This window comes from Nerophis ophidion, linkage group LG05 (assembly GCF_033978795.1).
Source record: "Nerophis ophidion isolate RoL-2023_Sa linkage group LG05, RoL_Noph_v1.0, whole genome shotgun sequence".
Taxonomy (NCBI): domain Eukaryota; kingdom Metazoa; phylum Chordata; class Actinopteri; order Syngnathiformes; family Syngnathidae; genus Nerophis; species Nerophis ophidion.
The window spans coordinates 31,935,400-31,957,211 of NC_084615.1; the positions used below are offsets into that span (position 1 = coordinate 31,935,400).

Consider the following 21,812-nt stretch of genomic DNA (forward strand, 5'->3'; position numbering starts at 1 on the left):
CAATCATAGACCATTTTTAACACACCCATTGTCATGATTCCGGTGTGTAGTGAAGTATTTAGAGCTATCACTCGCCTCACAGGGATGATATTTAAAATAGATATACTTGATATTTCTCCATGGTGAATTAGTGATTTTGATGTAGTTACAACTACAGTTGATGTAGTTACAACTTAAAGCAGTGGTTCTCAAATGGGGGTACGCGTAGCCCTGGGGGTACTTGAAGGTATGTCAAGGAGTATCTGAGATTTTTTTTTAAATGTTCTAAAAATAGCAACAATTCAAAACTCCTTTATAAATATATTTATTGAATGATACTTCAAGAAAATATGAATGTAAGTTTATAAACTGAAAAGAAAGGCAACAATGCAATATTCAGTGTTGACAGCTAGATTTGTTGTGGACATGTTCCATAAATATTGATATTAAAGATTTCTTTTTTGTGAAGAATTGTTTAGAATTAAGTTCATGAATCCAGATGGATCTCTTACAATCCCCAAAGAGGGCACTTTAAGTTGATGATTACTTCTATGTGTAGAAATCTTTATTTATAATTGAATCACTTGTTTATTTTTCAACAAGTTTTTTGTTATTTTTACATCTTTTTTTCCAAATAGTTCAAGAAAGACCACTGCAAATGAGCAATATTTTGCACTGTTATACAATTTAATAAATCAGAAACTGATGACATAGTGCTGTATTTTACTTCTTTATCTCTTTTTTTCAACCAAAAATGCTTTGCTCTGATTAGGGGGTACTTGAATTAAAAAAATGTTCACAGGGGGTATATCACTGAAAAAAGGTTGAGAACCACTGTCTTAAAGCATCTCTTCATGAGGGTGTTTCAGTATTGTAACGTCACCTTTATCATTAGTTATAAAGCCAAAATTTGTCCATTCTCGCTTTTCTGTCGACGCTTGTAAGTACTCCGTGATTGTGCATTAGGGAACATGCACGTTTGCATGACACAACGTGGTACTTTTTAGAGGCGTATAGTACTGAATATGATTCATTAGTATTGCGCTACTATACTAATACTGGTATACCGTACAACCCTGTCTGCAACCATGATGTCAATAATAAATTGTGAAGACAATGCTGTATGAACTTACACCATACAGTCAGGTCATGCATTGTATATTATTGATCACTACCAATCTTTACATTGACTGCTATGCTGTTATTGTGATGATGTTTAAGAACATAAAGTGAAAAGTCGCTAAGAAAATGACCGTTTCGAGATGGCGTTGAAAATATAGTGGATACTGGGAACTGAAGAACCTTTCAGTCTGGCTTTTGTTTGCTCGGTTGACTCAAATGTCAGAGAAATATGTGACCCCACAAGCGTCATACTGCAAGAAATCTATCTTAAAAAGACGTGTGTTTGCTCAGTAGTCTATGTTGGCTTGTGACAAACCCAAACTCAGAGTAAGTGCTTCTTGCTTGCTGCACATCTAATCATAAGCGCCATCTCATTTGAAAAGCAGATTGTCAGACCGTCGAGTAGTCTGCAGCCCATTTCCATTTGAATGTGTTTTTCTCTCATTAGCACCACAACATCGTCAGAGGTAGCCGATGTCAGGATCTCTGAATAAATTAACTAAACAATGACATTATTTTCCGTGAGCGCCGCATAAAAACCCCGGTTGAGTCACTCATTGAAATAGACAGACTCATTACGCATATGCAACGTGGTGACCTTCAGTATTGAAGTCTTATTTGTAGCAAAAGTATTTGCAAATGCTTACTTCAATCTGTGTCTGTTCTCCGATTCACGTCTCCATATAAAAATGTATGTGTCTCAATCTCTGTGTGTGTAACCAGAGCCGCGTATTCGTGTTTTAATTTGTAAGTATTTGGATTTATGTGTGTGTAAAAAAAAAAACATCTCTACTTCAATCTGTGTATGTTTGATAAAAATGTGTGGATTTAGATTTGTGTGAAGCAGGAACCCTGATTGTCTGTATATGTTACGTGACTTTTGCAAAACATCTGCTGTGTAAGACTTGTGCGTCTGTGCAGTGATCCTGAACATGTAAAATGTCTTGTCTGTCTGCAACTTCACCATTCCTTCCCCTCCACTTACCACTAGTCGCCCTGCACCCACCACATTCAGTATCTCTGATGTACAGTCATGGTCAAAAGTTTACATACACTTGTGATGGACAATGTCATGTCTGTCTTGAGTTTCCAATAATTTCTACAACTCTTATTTTTTTGTGATAGAGTGATTGGAGCACATACTTGTTGGTCACAAAAAACATTCATGACGTTTGAGTTTGAGTTTATTTCGAACATGCAAGCATACAACATGATACATCACAAATTCCAGTTTCTCTTTTCAACTTGTTTGAAAAGGAGTAGGAAGAAGCAGAGTTTATTTAAACCCCTTTTCTTTTACATAACAGTTGCTAAAACTTTTGTTCACTTCCTGTTCTCAGTGTATTCACAATATACTCCATAAGTAATCACAATAAAAATTAATAAATAAATAAATAATTGGTGAAGTAAGTGTTATTTTATACGATGAGATAAGTACGATTATTTTGAGAATGAAAGAATTAATGGGTGAATAAATTCAGAATGTTTATCGTGGTTCTTCCTTTTTGTACATTGTAAACACTTCCAGTTTGAAGAGTTTTTTTGAAGTGGGTGATATTAGTACATTGTTTGATTGCTTTGCTTAATCCATTCCATAATTTAATTCCACATACTGATATACTGAAGGTCTTAAGTGTTGTACGTGTGTACAAATGTTTTAAATTACATTTTTCTCTAAGATTATATTTCTCCTCTATTGTTGAGAAGAATTGTTGTATATTCTTGGGAAGCAGGTTATAGTTTGCTTTGTGTATAATTTTACATGTTTGCAAATTCACTGTCGTGGAATTTCTGTATCTTTTATTCAATAAATAAAGGGTTTGTATGTTCTCTATATCCAACATTATGTATTATTCTAACTGATCTTTCTTGTAACACTGTTAGTGAATGAAGTGTACTTTTGTAATTGTTTCCCCATATTTCTACACAGTAACTCAGATATGGTAACACTAGTGAGCAGTAGAGAATATAAAGTGATTTTTGGTCTAGAACATATTTGGCTTTATTCATTATTGACGTGTTTCGTGCTACTTTATGTTGTATATTTTTTTACACAAGATTTCCAGTTCAATTTGACATCAATCATTATATTATTTTGTATTATTAGGTCCATCAGTGCTAAATATTATAAACTTATCACTTTCCTCGGGCACTGTTCCCGTTGCATTCAAAAAATCGGTTATTCATCCTCTCCTTAAAAGACTTAACCTCGATCCTGACCTCATGGTAAACTACCGACCGGTGTCTCACCTTCCCTTTATTTCGAAAATCCTCGAAAAAATTGTTGCAGAGCAGCTAAATGAGCACTTAGCGTTTAACAATCTATGTGAAACCTTTCAATCCGGTTTCAGGGCAAATCACTCGACTGAGACAGCCCTCGCAAAATTGACTAATGATCTATTGCTAACGATGGACTCTGATGCGTCATCTATGTTGCTGCTCCTCGATCTTAGCGCTGCTTTCGATACCGTCGATCATAATATTTTATTAAAGCGTATCAAAATACGAATTGGTATGTCAGACTCAGCCCTGTCATGGTTTAACTCTTATCTTACTGATAGGATGCAGTGCGTCTCCTATAACAGTGTGACCTCGGACTATGTTAAGGTAACGTGTGGAGTTCCCCAGGGTTCGGTCCTTGGCCCTGTACTCTTCAGCATCTACATGCTGCCGCTGGGTGACGTCATACGCAAATACGGTATTAGCTTTCACTGTTATGCTGATGACACCCAACTTTACATGCCCCTAAAGCTGACCAACACGCCGGACTGTAGTCAGTTGGAAGCGTGTCTTAATGAAATTAAACAATGGATGTCCGCTAACTTTTTGCAACTTAATGCCAAAAAAACGGAAATGCTGATTATCGGTCCTGCTAGACACCGACCTCTATTTAATAATACAACTTTAACATTTGACAACCAAATAATAAAACAAGGTGACTCTGTAAAAAATCTGGGTATTATCTTCGACCCAACTCTCTCCTTTGAGTCACACATTAAAAGCGTTACTAAAACGGCCTTCTTTCATCTCCGTAATATCGCTAAAATTCGCTCCATTTTGTCCACTAAAGACGCCGAGATCATTATCCATGCGTTTGTTACGTCTCGTCTCGATTAGTGTAACGTATTGTTTTCGGGTCTCCCCATGTCTAGCATTAAAAGATTACAGTTGGTACAAAATGCGGCTGCTAGACTTTTGACAAGAACAAGAAAGTTTGATCATATTACGCCTGTACTGGCTCACCTGCACTGGCTTCCTGTGCACTTAAGATGTGACTTTAAGGTTTTACTACTTACGTATAAAATACTACACGGTCTAGCTCCAGCCTATCTTGCCGATTGTATTGTACCGTATGTCCCGGCAAGAAATCTGCGTTCAAAAGACTCCGGCTTATTAGTGATTCCTAGAGCTCAAAAAAAGTCTGCGGGCTATAGAGCGTTTTCCGTTCGGGCTCCAGTACTCTGGAATGCCCTCCCGGTAACAGTTCGAGATGCTACCTCAGTAGAAGCATTTAAGTCTCATCTTAAAACTCATCTGTATACTCTAGCCTTTAAATAGACCTCCTTTTTAGACCAGTTGATCTGCCGCTTCTTTTCTTTCTCCTATGTCCCCCCCTCCCTTGTGGAGGGGGTCCGTTCCGATGACCATGGATGAAGTACTGACTGTCCAGAGTCGAGACCCAGGATGGACCGCTCGCCTGTATCGGTTGGGGACATCTCTACGCTGCTGATCCGCTTGAGATGGTTTCCTGTGGACGGGACTCTCGCTGCTGTCTTGGAGCCACTATGGATTGAACTTTCACAGTATCATGTTAGACCCGCTCGACATCCATTGCTTTCGGTCCCCTAGAGGGGGGGGGGTTGCCCACATCTGAGGTCCTCTCCAAGGTTTCTCATAGTCAGCATTGTCACTGGCGTCCCACTGGATGTGAATTCTCCCTGCCCACTGGGTGTGAGTTTTCCTTGCCCTTTTGTGGGTTCTTCCGAGGATGTTGTAGTCGTAATGATTTGTGCAGTCCTTTGAGACATTTGTGATTTGGGGCTATATAAATAAACATTGATTGATTGATACCTAGAAATTTGGTTTCATTTACTCTTTCAATTTCTATTCCGTCAATTTGTATTTGTGTTTGACTTTCTCTTCGACTGTTACCAAATAGCATTATTTTAGTTTTACTGAGATTCAATGACAGTCTATTTTTGTCAAACCATTTTTTTAACTTGTTCATTTCCTCTGTTATTATTTGTATTATCTTCTGTATTCTCTCCTGAACAATACGCTGTTGTATCATCCGCAAATGATATTAACTTCAAATCTCTTGTTACTTTACAAATGTCATTTATATAGAGATTGAATAATTTAGGTCCTAGTATTGATCCCTGAGGTACACCACAGGTAATATTTAGCGTTGTAGAAGTGTGTTCGGCTAGCTTCATGTATTGTTTCCTGTTCGTTAGATAACTTCTTATCCAGTTTAAGACTAAGCCTCTGATGCCATATCGTTCTAGTTTTTTGATTAAAATATTGTGATTAATTGTGTCAAATGCTCACTTTGAAGGGTTCGTTGATTTGTTCCAAAAAGTTCTTAATGTGTTGTAGTTTGCATACAAGCTTCTGCAATTAAAATTGATAATTGACAATTTGTTATCACTTTTAATTATGCTATTATATTGCTCATCTGTGTAATAAAAACAATTATCACTGATGTGGGGGGGGGGGGGGGGGGATTGTATCTGGATCTATATCGTTTTCCAAATCCTGGTTTTTGTGATCTTTGTTGCAGAAGTTTTGTAGTTCCATATTTTCTTGTTCAACAATCTTTGATGATGTTTCAATAATCTCTTTAAGTGTAGGTGGATGCAGTCCTGAATCTAGGTCTTGTTTTTTAGTCGTCCCTTGGAGCATAGTAGTGTTGATGTTGAATTTAGGTGCTTGTTTTGTATCAGAGTCCATTATCATCGTTGTCGTGGAACCCGTGTAAACTTTAAAATTTGTCCAGGTCCTTGATGTATTTGACAACAAGTACTCTTGCTTCTGGGCCTCCATTCAGATTGATGTAGATTTTACAGTTGGCACTCTAAATTCCCTGGATTTTTCCCTGCTTTCTCAAGTCGTGTGCTTTCTTGGCGATTCCAGCATTACGTTTAGTGAGATGTTCATTCATGTACACATTTGTTCCCTTCAGCTTCTTTCCCTGTCTCAGCAATGCCATTTTAGATTTTGTATTTACGAGTTTCACGAGCACAACTGGAGTGGCGTTGTTTCTTCTGTTCAGTGGGATACATGTTTCGATGGTATTGTCGATTTCAATTTCCTTTTATTGCAGAAAGTTGACCACTTGCTGTTCTGCTGAGAAAAGATCCATTTCATCTGGTTCACCTTCATTATTTACAGCTTTCGCATAGGATCTTGCTTTAATTCGGTGCCCTGTTACGATGATATCATTCATTCGTTAATCCTGCTCCATTTCATCAATTATATTCCACATCGTGTAGTTGTCTTTTTGAAGGGTCTTCATTTGTTGGCCCATTTCTTCTTGAAATGTCTTAATTTTTTGGCACATATCAGAGACTTCATTTTTTTGGTGATGATTTACGTTTGCAGACTATTTTTAGTAGTACCCCTTCTTGATTTCCATCATGTCCTGTGGCCAGTTTAACATCTTGTCTGGTTCTTTTTTGAATTTATTATGGGTCTACTGAAAATGGGACTAAATCTGCTGGGTCAAACCCATACATACAGCAACATACATGATCAATTTTGGTGATGTAGAAAAGTTACAATCAAACCAAATTACCTTAATGGCATGGACTCTTAACTTCATATAAGTCATTATGTTTGACTACACTTGTTGACTTCTCTGAGCCTTTATAAATAGGGCTCATGTGATGCAGTCGTCACTCTGTTACAAACGTGACAATGGGAAAGTCAAAGAAACTCAGCACAGATCTGAAAAAAAACAATCATTGACTTGAACAAGTCAGTAAAGTCACTTGGAGCCATCTCAAAGCAGCTCAAGGTCCCAAAAGCAACTGTGCAGACAATTGTTTGCAAGTATAAAGTGCATGACACAGTTTTGTCACTGCCCCGATCAGGAAGAAAACGCAAGCTATCACCTGCTACTGAGATTAAAAATTGGTCAGGATGATAAAGAGTCAACCGAGAACCATCAAAAAGCAGGTCTGCAAAGAATTGGAAGCTGCTGGAACACAGGTGTCAGTGTCCACAGTCTAGCGTGTTTTGCATCGAAGGAAGCCTTTGCTCCAGAAACGACACCTTAAGCCTCGTCTGAAGTTTGTTGCTGATCACATGGACAACGATAAGACCTTCTGGAGGAAAGTTCTGTGGTCAGATGAAACAAAAATTGAGCTGTTTGGCCACAATACCCAGCAATATGTTTGGAGGAAAAAATGTGAGGCCTTCAATCCCAGAAACACCATTCCTCCTACCGTCAAGCATGGTGGTGGTAGTATTATGCTCTGGGCCTGTTTTGCTGCCAATGGAACTGGTGCTCTACAGAGAGTAAACGGGACAATGAAAAAGGAGGATTACCTCCAAATTCTTCAGGACAACCTAAAACCATCTGCCGGAGGTTGGGTCTTGGGCGCAGTTGGGTGTTCCAACAGGACAATGACCCCAAACACACATCAAAAGTGGTAAATGAATGGCTTAATCAAGCTAGAATTAAGGTTTTGGAATGGCCTTCCTAAAGTCCTGACTTAAACCCCATTGAGAACATGTGGACAATGCTGAAGAAACAAGTCCATGTCAGAAAACCAATGCATTTAGCTGGACTCCACCAATTTTTCAGAAGCTTGTGGATGGCTACCAAAAGCGCCTTATTGCAGTGAAACTTGCCAAAGGACATGTAACCAAATATCTAAAATTCCTGTAGGTATACTTTTGACCCAGCAGATTTGGTCACATGTTCAGTAGACTCATAATAAATTCATAGAAGAACTACACTTCATGAATGTTTTTTGTGACCAACAAGTATGTGCTCCAATCACTCTATCAAAAAAAAAAAATAAGAGTTGTAGAAATTATTGAAAACTCAAGACAGCAATGACATTATGTTCTTTACAAGTGTATGTGCGTGCATACTTGTGTTGTCGCTCTGTCTTTATACCTGACATTTGTGCAGAGCCTTGACCTGACGAAGGCCAACTTCATGCTGCGTGTGGCTGTTGACAAGAGCCAAGCAGAGAGCATTGAGGTGAAGAAGGACACCGAGCGAATAGAGCAGATCAAAGCTATTAAAAGAGCCTGGGAAGCGGCGGAACCTGGCCGTGCTGCCAAGGTAATCCAGTGTCTGAACGTGGATCTGAAGATTGATAAAAGTATTGGGACACACTGCCTTAACTGACTGAAATTCATTTTGACAAGACAGTTTGGACTATTATACTGTATCTGTCCTTATACCTTTGTCCATACTCCATACAGTGCAAGGGTTCTCAACTGGTCTCACCCTGTAACCCACGTTTTTCTTTGTTCATCTAAAAGTCTAACCAAAATGTACAATTGTGCTGACACATTCTCTTGCTGTGATGTTTTGTTTCTAGGCATGGAAATTACGCCTCAATTGGCTCAGTCAATTTCTGCCCCCAACTTCAGATGATGTTCCTGTTGAAGAACCCCCACCCATTGAGTCTGGTAAGTTGTTGTTGTTATTTAAACTATGAACAAAAACATGCTTACATATTTTTTTCTTTATGCAGATGAAGCTTGCAGTCCTGTTCCTGACAACACTCCTAGTATATCAATCGAACAACTGCGAAGCATAGTTGTTCCTCCCATTGACTGCACTCCCTACATTAGGTGTGTCTCTGCGGGCAGCACTACGAACAAATGTTGACAATTTTAGAAATAGTATGTCACGAAAATGGGCATTTCAGCAAACATTTCTAATCCAGTATAACCTTCTCGATGGATTGTGCTGTAGAAATGGAACTTTGATACACTTAAGAGTAGTCAGTGTACAGCTGGCACAAAAGCCCTAAACAATGAAGTTGGCACGTTGTGTAAATTGAAAATAAAAACAGAGTACAATGATCTGCAAATCCTTTTCAACTTATATTCAATTGAATAGACTGCAAAGACAAGATATTTAATGTTTGAACTGAGAAACACATTTTTTTTTTTTGCAAATAGTCATTAACTTGGAATTTAATGGCAGCAACACATTGCCAAAAAGTTGGCACAGGGGCATTTTTACTACCGTGTTACATGCCCTTTCCTTTTAACAACACTCAGTAAGGTTTGGGAACTGAGGAGACCAATTTCTGAGGCTTTTCAGTTGGATTTCTTTCCCATTCTTGCTTGATGTACAGCTTAAGTTGTTCAACAGTCCTGTTGTCGTATTTTAGGCTTCATAATGGGCCACATATTTTCAATGGGAGTCAGGTCTGGACTACAGGCAGGCCAGTCTGGTACCCGCACTCTTTTATTAAGAAGCCATGCTGTTGTAACACGTGCAGAATGTGGTTTGGTATTGTCTTGCTGAAATAAGCAGGGGCGTCCATGAAAAAGACGTTGCTTGGATGGCAACATATGTTGCTCCATTAATGGTGCCTTTACAGATGTTTAAGTTACCCATGCGTTGGGCACTAATACACCCCCATACCATCACAGATACTGGCTTTTGAACTTTGCGCCTTTTAACAGTCCGGATGGTTCTTTTCCTCTTTGGTCCGCCACATCCTTTTTTGTGAATGACTGAGCATTTCATGGAAGCTGCTTTTGTAACCAATCATGGCACCCACCTGTTCCCAATTAGCCTGTTCACTTGTGGGATGTTCCAAATAAGTGTTTGATGAGCATTCTTCAACTTTCTCTATCTTTTTCCCACCTGTACCAGCTTTTTTTAAACATGTTGCAAGCATCAAATTCCAAATGAGCTAACATCTGCAAAACATAACAACGTTTTACCAGTTCGAACGTTAAGTATCTTTTCTTTGCAGTCTATCTAACTGAATATAAGTTGAAAAGGATTTACAAATCATTCTATTCTGTTTTTATTTACAATTTACACAAGGTGCCAACTTCACTGGTTTTGGGTTTTGTATGAGTACTTTTACTCTCCACTAAAACGAATCAATACACAGGAATTATTTTCTAAATATTCAAACAAGTGAGATAATTGGTGGTAATGTCATAAATTAAGGGACATCCATTCTGTTACAGAGAATACAATATGGATGAATTAGAATATTCTGTTACAGTTAAATTCTGTATTTTGATTGTGTTGCCCATTAACATGCTACAAAAAAATGGTTGCTGAAATGTAAGGGGTGAGATATCGTACTGTAGATAGTCTTTTCTGCTTATCAGTTTCCAAAGTGTCAAAAAGTGACTTGTCAATGTCTTTGCAAAGGATTTGTCTCCTGTTGGAGTTCATGTCCTTGTGTTCCCGTGTCTCGCTTTCTTACGCTATCTCACGTTGTCTGGCTCAGGCCATCACTGACTGCTTGTAAAATATTAGATGGTATTTGGGTCTCTTAATCAAAAAGCTATTTCAGATCCCCCACTGAGCTCATCGCTTCAATGTGATGTGCTCTCTCCTGTCACCTATTCTGACTGTTTGTGTGTGTGTGTGTGTGCGTGTGTGTGTGTGTGTGTGTGTGTGTGTGTGTGTGTGTGTGTGTGTGTGTGTGTGTGTGTGTGTGTGTGTGTGTGTGTGTGTGTGTGTGTGTGTGTGTGTGTGTGTGTGTGTGTGTGTGTGTGTGTGTGTGTGTGTGTGTGTGTGTGTGTGTGTGTGTGTGTGTGTCCTGCTGTAAATGGCTGCTGACAATGTGCTGCAAAGTAGAAGTTTGTACTGGCCAGTGCTCATTAAGCCAAAAGCACTTCAGTAGCACAGCAGCCGGTATCGCCTCATCATTAAAACCAGAAAAAGAAAAAATACATTTTTCAGATTTTTTTTTCAGTCTCCATCTCATGTTTGCACCTCAGATGGCCACTTGTGCTTTTGGAAAAACTTAGTTTTTGTCAACTTCCTCACTTCACGGCGCTGTCTTTTTCTGCTCTTCTTATCACACGTAGACAGACTCCAGCAAGACGAGTTGGGTGTTATTTTATTGTTACAATGAAGTCTTATTGCAGAAATACCCAAACACGAGCGTGTATACGTTGACTTCTTACACCAATGTCATTTTGCATTCACGGTTCGTTTTGCGAGATAACGCCAGGGTTGTGACTCACATCATTTCCTTTGCCCCATTTTCATTCTTACAGAAAATATCCTGTCCGTGCACATGCTCGCCTCCCCTATCTGGCTAAATTGCAAGTGTAGAGTATTTAAAGCTTTACTATAGAAGTTAAATGTATTTTGCTGCAGAGTTTGTTGGAAACACACTGTCTACCAGAATTTTTATTAGGCACTGATAAGTATACCAAATGTTACATCGGTATAGCTCGGTTGGTAGAGTGGCCTTGCCAGCAACTTAAGGGTTCCAGGTTCGATCCCCGCTTTCGCCATCCTAGTCACTGCCGTTGTGTCCTTGGGCAAGACACTTTACCTACCTGCTCCCAGTGCCACCCACACTGGGTTAAATGTAACTTAGATATTGGGTTTCACTATGTAAAGCGCTTTAAGTCACTAGAGAAAAAGTGCTATATAAATATAGTTCACTTCACCTCAAAACTGTACATTAACAAAGTCCTTGTGTAATTGTGCAGAAGGAAACAGGATGTTCCAACAATGGTCGATCAAGAGATAGAGGAGATTCAGCGGAGGGAGCGCTTAGAGAAGATCCAAGCCTACCAGCTGGAGCGGGATCAGCTGGTGGAGGAGCGCTTACAAAAAGCCACTGCTAGGAAGGAACGGATGAAAGGCCTGCTGAAGCAGTACGACAGCCAGCAGGTTAGTGTCAGATTACATTTATTATAGGTCCCCTATTACGCAGAATTAACTTTTCAAAGACATGCACCTGGGGATCGGATGATTGGCAACAATAAATTGGCCCTAGTGTGTGAATGTGAGTGTGAATGTTGTCTAGGGTGTACCCCGCCTTCTGCCCAAGTGCAGCTGGGATAAGCTCCAGCATCCCCCGCGACCCCGAAAGGGACAGGCGGTAGAAATTGGTCGACTGGATAGATGACGTTAAAACTGAGGATGGGTGTCGTTCACATTTCAACCAATTCCCGGTACCTGAGGTTTAAAATTGTTGGTGATTTTGTGTGTGTTAATAAATATTGATTCTGTTGATAGTAGAATATTTCTTTAATTGAATCACTGAAAAACTAGCTGATTATGATTATTTGCGGGCAGCACGGTGGACATTGGTTAGTGCATGTGCCTCACAACACAAAAGTCCCGAGTAGTCCCGAGTTCGATCCCGGGCTTGGGATCTTTCTGTGGGGAGTTTGCATGGCGCAGTGGAAGAGTGGCCGTGCGCAACCCGAGGGTCCCTGGTTCAATCCCCACCTAGTACCAACCTCGTCATGTCCGTTGTGTCCTGAGCAAGACACTTCACCCTTGCTCCTGATGGGTGCTGGTTAGCGTCTTGCATGGCAGCTCCCTCCATCAGTGTGTGAATGTGTGTGTGAATGGGTGAATGTGGAAGTAGTGTCAAAGCGCTTTGAGTACCTTGAAGGTACAAAAGCGCTATACAAGTACAACCCATTTACCATTTACCCGTGACTGCGTTGGTTCCCTCCGGGTACTCCGGCTTCCTCCCTCCGCCAAAGACATGCACCTGGGGATAAATTGGTTGGCAACACTAAAATTGGCCCTAGTGTGTGAATGTTGTCTCTCTATCTGTGTTGGCCCTGTGATGCGGTGGTGGCTTGTCCAGGGTGTACGCTGCCTTCTGAGATAGGCTCCGGCACCCCCCGCGACCCCAAAAGGTACAAGCGGTAGAAAAATGGATGGATGGATGATTATTTGCATATATGACAATAGGTTGCAACTATAGTTGCAAGTCCAAGACGTTCAATGGCAGTAGTGTGTAGAATAGAATAGAAAGCTTTATTGTTATCAGACGTGAGCTCATGACGAAGTTTATGGTGTGTTGTTTTGTTTTGTGTTGCAGCCTTAAAAGTGTTACTACTATAATTATTGTACTTATTACTTATTTCATCTTAGCTTGCATCACAGTGTGTAGTTTTCATTAACATATTTGCAAGTTTTGAAGTTGCCACATAAAATTGTTCATGCTAATTAGTAGTATGTCAATAGCAAAGCCAATGTGTATATGAGTAAGGACTAGAAACAACAAATTGAACCATGGCAAACACAGTATCTGTAGCTTCTCAATATTTTTACTAACGTTCTTAGTTCTGATGGTTGGACAGCAGGATGTCGATTTCTGAACTGCGCTCAAACACGTACATCAACTGTTGAATTAAAACTTATGTTTATTGTGTAAATGAAACCAGAAGCAATAACGTGTTACATTTCTATCAACTCTTTATTGCTAAAACGGCAAAACACTGTGATTACTTCACCTGATGGTGAAAATGCCCAATAACTCTAGGTATGCTCACAATTTAAAGCATAACATAAATTTGAGAAACAGCTCGTTTCTCAAATTACTCATAAATTAAGCTACCACAGTAAATCCCGAGAACTTGTTTATGAGCACAAACATAAGCTACCATGAAATGATTAATGTAAACCCCGACTTAAACAAGTTGAAAAACATATTCGGGTGTTAGCATTTAGTGGTCAATTGTACAGAATATGTACCATACTATGAAATTTACTAATAAGAGTTTCAGTCAATAAATCAATATTTCTCTTACTTGTTTTCTCCACTTTGGAGAGAAGAAGTGTTAAAAACGGTCACTTTTGATGTCCTGGGTTTAATGACTGAATGAATGGAATCCTCCTTTCTCATTGATATAATACTGCATCTATCTGGATGTATACATGTACGCCTACCAACTTACTGAGGAAAGCTATGCTAAAAAAAAAATGAGCGGCTTCTGCCAGATATATGTCAGTTACCTACAGAGGTTGGAACTTTAAAGAGGTTATATTATGATTATTTTGCTACAAAACCCAAAACCAGTGAAGTGGGCACGTTGTGCAATTTGTAAATAAAAACACAATTGTCAGGGCGTGGACTATGGGGTGGTTGTTTTCCCGAGATGCAAGTGAACTTGGACCGGAGATGGTGTGAAGGTAATGACATCTTTATTTTAACACTAATAAAAGGAATAAACAAAAGGCGCACACAAGGGCGGATGTACAAAACTTGGCCATAAAAACAAAAACTAGCACAAAGGCCGAACTATGGACAAAAAACAAAAGACAATAACTGTGGCAATAATAAACAAAACTTACCTGTGATGACGGGAACAGGGCAGCAAGGACTATGAAACAAGCAGCGTGAACTAAGCATGACACCGTGAACATGACATGAAGCAGAGTGATGTCACCAGAAAGACAGCTTGGCAACTGGAAGCTTAAGTAATAGTGACATGATTAGTAGCAGGTATGCGAGTGCAAAACGTGAGACAGGTGCGTGACATGAGGACAGGTGAAAACTAATGGGTTGGCATGGAAACAAAGCAAACAAGGAAGTGCAAAAACTGGAAACACTGGAGTCTTAAGCAAAACAGAACATAACTAAACAAAACATGATCACAAGACATGATTAGAATACAATTAATTGCTAATCCTTTTCAACTTATATTCAATTGAATAGACTGCAAAGACAAGTTATTTAATGTTGAAATTGAGAAACTTAATTTTTTTTTCAAAAAAGTTGGCACAGGGGGATTTTTACCACTGTGTTACATGGCCTTTCCTTTTAACAACACTCAGTTAACGTTTAGGAACTGAGGAGACCAATTTTTGGAGCTTTTCAGTTGGAATTATTTTACATTTAGCTTAAGTTGTTCAACAGTCCGGGGTCTCTGTTGTGGTATTTAGGCTTCATATTGCGCCACAAATTTTCAATGGGAGAGAGGTCTGGACTACAGGCAGGCCAGTCTAGTACCCACACTTGCTGTTGTAACACGTGGCTTGGCAATGTCTTGCTGAAATAAGCAGGATGGCAGCATATTTTGCTTCAAAACCTGTATGTACCTTTCAGCATTAATGGTGCTTTCACAGAACGACTGAGCATTTCATGGAAGCTGCTTTTATACCCAATCATGGCACCCACCTGATCCCAATTAGCCTGTTCACCTGTGGGATGTTGCAAATAAGTGTTTGATGAGCATCCCTCAACTTTCTCGGTCTTTTTTGCCACTTGTACCAGCTTTTTTTGAAACATGTTGCAGGCATCAAATTCCAAATGAGCTAATATTTGCAAAAAATAACAAGGCTTTCCAGTTCGCACGTTAAGTCTATTCAATTGGATATACATTGAAAAGGATTTGCAAATCATTATATTCTGTTTTTATTTACGATTTACACAACGTGCCAACTTCACTGGTTTTGTGTTTTGTACAATTAAAACACTCTCTGATAGTTATTTAGTAGAATTTCTGCGTTCTGTTTTACAGACCGTGTTTAAGCCGCTTTCGTCAGGATGTGCAGTTTGAAGTGCGGCCTTATTTATGTGCCTCCACTTTGACTCCTTCTTCAGCCATGTTGTAGGTTTTAGCCTTTCCGTACTGAGTCTACTGACATATACTTGTATTAGAAATGGCAACAGCGTGAGGCGCATGTGCATGTATTAGGCAGTCTGTCCCACAACAAGAGGATAGAAAAAAAGGACATGTTTGACTACAATGGCTGACTCACGCAAAGCACTAACTTTCCACCATCCATCCATCCATCCATCCATTTTCTACCGCTTATTCCCTTTCGGGGTCGCGGGGGGCGCTGGCGCCTATCTCAGCTACAATCGGGCGGAAGGCAGGGTACACCCTGGACAAGTCGCCATATATTGAGATATTCACTGACAAATTGGGCAAATCCAAACGATTCATTTGGGGGAAATATGCAGTTTGTCTATGGATGTTGTCATTCATTCAAGTCACTGTATTCTCAAGGCATTAAAATTGATCGTTACTGGACTTTTTGGCCTCGTGTGTCAATTGCCTTGTTTGTAAAGAAAATTTAATTAAAAAGACTTGGGGAAAAAAAAAATTAATGTGACATTGTAGCTAAGCAGCGAGTGTTGCTAATGTTTGTGTCCTCCTTAATCTTACATTGCGATATGTAATATATGACATCTATATTGGACAAGTGCAGCGTTAGTGTTTATGGATAAAGTGCACAATACGTTTTTTTCGTCAATAGTCCCATTTAGTGTTGTCCCGATACCAGTATTTTCGTACCGGTACCAATATGTATTTCGATGTTTTTCTAAATAAAAGGGGACCACAAAAAAATGCATTATTGTCTATATTTTAACACAATTTTTTTTTACATTAAACATGTTTTTTTTATTGCAAGTTTGTCCTTAAATAAAATAGTGAACATACGAGACAACTTGTCTTTGAGTAGTAAGTAAGCAAACAAAGGCTCCTAATTTGTCTGCTGACATATGCAGTAACATATTGTTTCATTTTCCATTCTATTATTCTGTCAAAATTATTAAGGACAAGCAGTAGAAAATGAATTATTATCTACTTGTTCATTTACTGTTAATATCTGGTTACTTTCTCTTTTAACATGTTCTATCTACACTTCTGTTAAAATGTAATAATCACTTGTTGTTCTGTTGTTTGATACTTTACATTAGTTTTGGACGATACCACAAATCTGGGTGTCGATCGGATACCAAGTCCTTACAGGATCATACATTGGTCATATTCAAAGTCCTCATGTGTGCAGGGACAAATTTCCTGAGCTTATAAACATAATATAAATGTATAAAAAAATAAAAAAAGATGTTGTGATGCGAAAAAATATCGATGTAATCATAGTAGTATCGACTAGATACGCTTCTGTACTTAGTATCATTTCAGTGGATGTCAGGTGTAGATCCACCCCTGGCGTTCAGGAACGGCGTCATTAGCAATGACGCCGGTGAGCTACGGTGAGTAGTGAAGCATGTTTAGCTATTCCTCGTCCTGCAGGGATGATAATTGTAAGAAACTTACTTTATTTGTCACCATGGAGACAAGGATTAGTGATTTAGAAGTAGCTAAAACACTGCAGACCGTGGCTGGACTTTAGCCGCTAGCTAGCTAGCCATGTCTTAAAGCACCTCTTCCTGAGGGCGTTTCAGTGTTATAACTTCACCTTTAGTTTTTAAGCCAAAATGTGTCCGTCTCCCTTTTCTGTCTACACAGTGTCTGCTTGTAAGTACTCTGTGATTGTGTGGTAAAACCAGCAGTGACCCGACGTGACGACAACGGGGGCACGGGGTGGTGGGGCACCAGTACTTTTTAGAGGCGGTATAGTACCGAATATGATTCAATAGTATCGCGGTACTATATTAATACTTGTATACCGTACAACCCCAGTCCTGTGTTTGATGACCATAAAGCATTCTATATTCTATCCAAAAGCAGGTCTTGGAATCACACACTAAGAGATAGCCATGGACAAACACAGCTCATTAAAATTAAAGCTGCTTACATTCACAGTTGCGTATTCATCTATCCATCCATCCACCCACTCATTTCCTACCGCTTGTCCCTTTTGGGGTGGCGGGGGGTCACTGGAGCCTATCTCAGCTGCATTCGGGCAGAAGGCGGAGTACACCCTGGACAAGTCGCCGCCTCATCGCAGGGGCGTATTCACATTACGGCTTATTTAACCTCTTAATGCCGAAGCTGTTTGTTTACATGCTTTTTTTAAATTTATCTTTGCTATTTGGGCTTATTGGACCCTAATTAGAATTAAAACTAAAATTCATCTTTTAGTATAATGTACTTAGTCCATAAGTAACAAACGTGTACTTCATGTGTAGTGACATGCAAATTTTAATTTTTACACTTTTTTTTTTTCAAATTCCATTATATGTTATACTCTTCTGACACCATTAGATAGCAATGTAAATGTCCATGTGTCGGTATAAGACCCCAATTCAGTAGTGTACACAATTTTGGAAATAAGAGCTACAAGGTCCTGTCCACGCAGGTGGCCACGAAGGCCTGTAAAGGTTAAGGACTTTTAAACTGTCTAAATTACAATGAATATGGGACCTTTGTGTTCTTTTCCCGCTTTGCATTTTTGCGTAACTCACCTCTCCTTGTGTTTCCGTATCTTTCCCAGGCGGCCATGGTGCAAGAGCAACAGAGATTCCAGGACATTCGAATGCAGCACAATCAGAAATCCACTGACGGTCGCAAATTCTCGAATAACCGTTTGAAAAAAAAACAAGATGATAAACACATGGATGATGCCTAATAGGCTGAGAAAAAAAAAACACCTTGTAAATAGCCCCATGATGAATGCCATTATGTATATTTATGACGTTAGTGAACATAGATAATACATAACATGGAAAAGAAGGCAGGAAGATAGAATCTGTCCAATAATGTGTGATGCATATTGTAATTTCCTACATTTATTATCTCTCTCTGTGTATAACTCCGCCTCCACTAGAAGATCACATAAATACAGTGCAATTTCAAATAATTGTTCTTGTTGTTGATGTTGCCTTTTTCTATGCAAACCCATTTGCTTTTTTGAAGGTCACGGTATTGACCGAACAACCCAAAAGCGTGCTGGGTACATCCAGCCTCCCACCAGCTGATTTGATGTCATAGTTGCAGTAAAAGAGCACTTTTAGCACAAGTCCAAATAGCTGATTAATAACAGTTTATTCATTGTTATAATCCAACACATGAGCCTCGGCTTGTTAACCGTGGAAATAAAGTCTGTCTGCTCATCTCCTGTAGAGTGGGAAGCTACTGTATATTGGCAATGAGTGAGATGATGACGCCATCTAGTGGTTGTGTATGTGAGTAAACTGTCACTGTAATACTGTTCTGTGCTGCATTCGAGGTGAACAATCATAGATTGTCCCATTGCTTGCATCTCTAGGAGGAGGCATGAAACATTCTCACTCTTTGGCTTGTAGTGTAGTACAATCCCCGCCATGTGCAAGTAAGTGTAATATGGAATGAACATTGCTGCTCTTATGCACACTATAATAATGAAAAGGGTTTATTGTGCTCTACTACTTCTTGATGTGTCCCACTCAGACTGTCAGGCCTCATTGATTCAGCTGTATTGAACATTGCCTTGTTTCTGTACTCTAGCCCTCTTTTGCGCTCAAATATGTTCTAAACTTCTCTCTTCTCCCGCAGGCTAGGACCATGCTGTGGCCAGGGATGCGTTCTAGTCAAAGATGACCATAAGCGCTGTAAGTAATAAGAGCCTGTCTCTTAATTTGGCAGCTGCTGTACTAAAGGTCTCATTATGGTAGGTTATTTTAAAAATGGTTCTAAATACGTCTTAGAGGTCCCACAATAGTGTATTGGAAGTGTGTAGGTCAAAATCTTGCCGTGATGCTAGAATTTAGAACTCATGGTTTTAGTAAGCACTACTGCAGACCTGGGGAAATAAAGGCCCAGGGGCCACATGCGGCCCATTAAGCTTTTCAATCTAGCACGCTGGACATTCACAAATTATTTTTTTAGATCTTTAAGATGGAAACTGCAGCTGCCATTATGATGTGCAGTGATGTTTTCAAATGAACGTAAGTCTTAAACTATACAATTTGATTGATTGATTCATTGATTGATACTTTTATTAGTAGATTGCACAGTTCAGTACATATTCCGTACAATTGACCTCTAAATGGTAACACCCGAATAGGTTTTTCAACTTACGGGGTCCACGTTAATCAATTCATGGTACAAATATATACTATCAGCATGATACAGTCATCACACAGGTTAATCATCATAGTATATACATTGAATTATTTACAATCCGGGGGGTGGGATGAGGAGCTTTGGTTGATATCAGTACTTCAGTCATCAACAATTGCATCAACAGAGAAATGGACATTGAAACAGTGTAGGTCTTACTTGGTAGGATATGTACAGCCAGCAGAGAACATAGTGAGTTCAGATAGCATTAGAACAAATATATACATTAGAAGTACATTTGATTATTTACATTAGGTTATTTACAATCCGGGGAGATGGGATGTGAATGGAGGAGGGTATTAGTAAAGGGTTGATGTTGCCTGGAGGTGTTGTTTTAGAGCGGTTTTGAAGGAGGATAGAGATGCACTTACTTTTATACCTGTTGGGAGTGCATTCCACATTGATGTGGCATAGAAAGAGAATGAGTTAATACCTTTGTTAGATCGAAATCTGGGTTTAACGTGGTTTGTGGAGCTCCCCCTGGTGTTGTGGTTATGGCGGTCATTTACGTTAAGGAAGTAGTTTGACATGTACTTCGGTATCAGGGAGGTGTAGCGGATTTTATAGACTAGGTTCAGTGCAAGTTGTTTGACTCTGTCCTCCACCCTGAGCCAGCCCACTTTGGAGAAAGTATTTCAATGGTTGGAATTTGCGCTTTTGCATGATATACTAGTTACTAGGGTAATCTACTTAGTTACTATGGTCATCTAATTAGTTACTATGGTAATCTACGCCACAACAGCTCAGACAAGGCACCAAGCAGTGTGGGCGTGGTTTGTTTCCACAGAGTGTTTCCAGAGCGGCCAGCCTAAAATGTGGGTGTCAGAAACAGACGCGGAAGGAGATTTTTACAACAAAGTTCTAAAGCATGGGTCCCAAACACGTGGCAAGCAAGACGTTATTTTGCGTACCCCTCCTTAATATGAAAGTTTAATGTTAGTGCGGCTTATGAGTTTTATATGAATGGCGCTTGACAGCGTTGTGTTATTTGGGTCCAAAATGGCTCAACGTTCTGGGTTGCATACCCCTAAGTTAGTGGAAAAGCGGCAAATAAGTGTGTGGAGAGACTGAGCCGACGGACCGACGGCGGGGCAGGACAAGCCGTGGCCCTACTCAAGATGGCGGCCAGGAGGCGGAGGATGCAGCGGAACATAGAGGCGGGGCGTCCTGGAAGCACCGCCGGGGCAATCAATTTCAGGTGCATAGATCGCGCACCGGCAGACAATTAATGCATCTCCTCCTGCTGTTTAAAAGGGGAGAAGGAGAAGCGATCGAGGGAGGAAGGAGTTGGAGTGTCCGCAGCAGATGCAGCAGTGCCAGACGAGCGAGAACGACTGAGAGGAACCGATCACAGCGACGAAGACGCGGCAGACTGAAGTTGAGAGAGGAGCGAGCAGGAAGGAGGAGCTGTTGAAAAGCGATCCGATTGAAAGAAAAAGCTTATTGAAAAATAAACAAGAGTCAAACCTGCTCAGCGATGTCCTTCATCAATGATCCATGCAACCCGCACGATGGCGGCAGGAAGCCGTTCACAAAGTGAAACTGACATCAACGTTGCCATGGAGATGAGGGTTTTCTTACATGCCTGGCTGCAGTCACACCACGACACCTGTCAGTAATAACCGTCCCCGATAACCTGGACCAATTCTAACCGTTATTTGTTTTTTTATTGTTTAATTTGCATTGCCTTACACGATGAACACTACATATATTTCTATATGACACCGGATAACACTCCGGGAGCCGTCACTTTTTTGCGCTTGCTATCCAGGTACTTTCCCGGCTATTGTCCGCCGACCGCCGTGTTGCTGTAGGGAGGAAAAGCAGAACGACACACACAATGCGGAAATAACATTAGTCTCCGTGCGTCGGCTAAATAGAAATATATTCCACAACCCTGAACATGTCTTTTTTAAAGCCTGCAGTGAAGAGAAAGGTTAGTGATGAGTAAAGACAATTTCAGGAAAAGTGGGGGATGCAAT

The 21,812-nt window shown here is 39.9% G+C and overlaps 1 protein-coding gene across 9 annotated transcripts in view; it reads left to right on the forward strand.

Annotated features, from left to right (window-relative positions):
* adgb (androglobin) overlaps nucleotides 1–21,300 on the forward strand; it is a 108,938-nt gene extending 87,638 nt beyond the window's left edge. For 3 of the 9 annotated variants that reach the window (XM_061900577.1, XM_061900576.1, XM_061900579.1), the window contains 5 exons: nucleotides 8,246–8,401; nucleotides 8,664–8,754; nucleotides 8,820–8,919; nucleotides 11,776–11,959; nucleotides 18,224–19,253. In XM_061900577.1, the coding sequence (XP_061756561.1) occupies nucleotides 8,246–8,401; nucleotides 8,664–8,754; nucleotides 8,820–8,919; nucleotides 11,776–11,959; nucleotides 18,224–18,358 (666 nt within the window). In that variant the 3' untranslated portion in view covers nucleotides 18,359–19,253. The other 6 variants (XM_061900582.1, XM_061900581.1, XR_009806804.1 and 3 more) reach the window with 5 other exon arrangements.
* The last annotated feature ends 512 nt before the right edge of the window (nucleotides 21,301–21,812 follow it).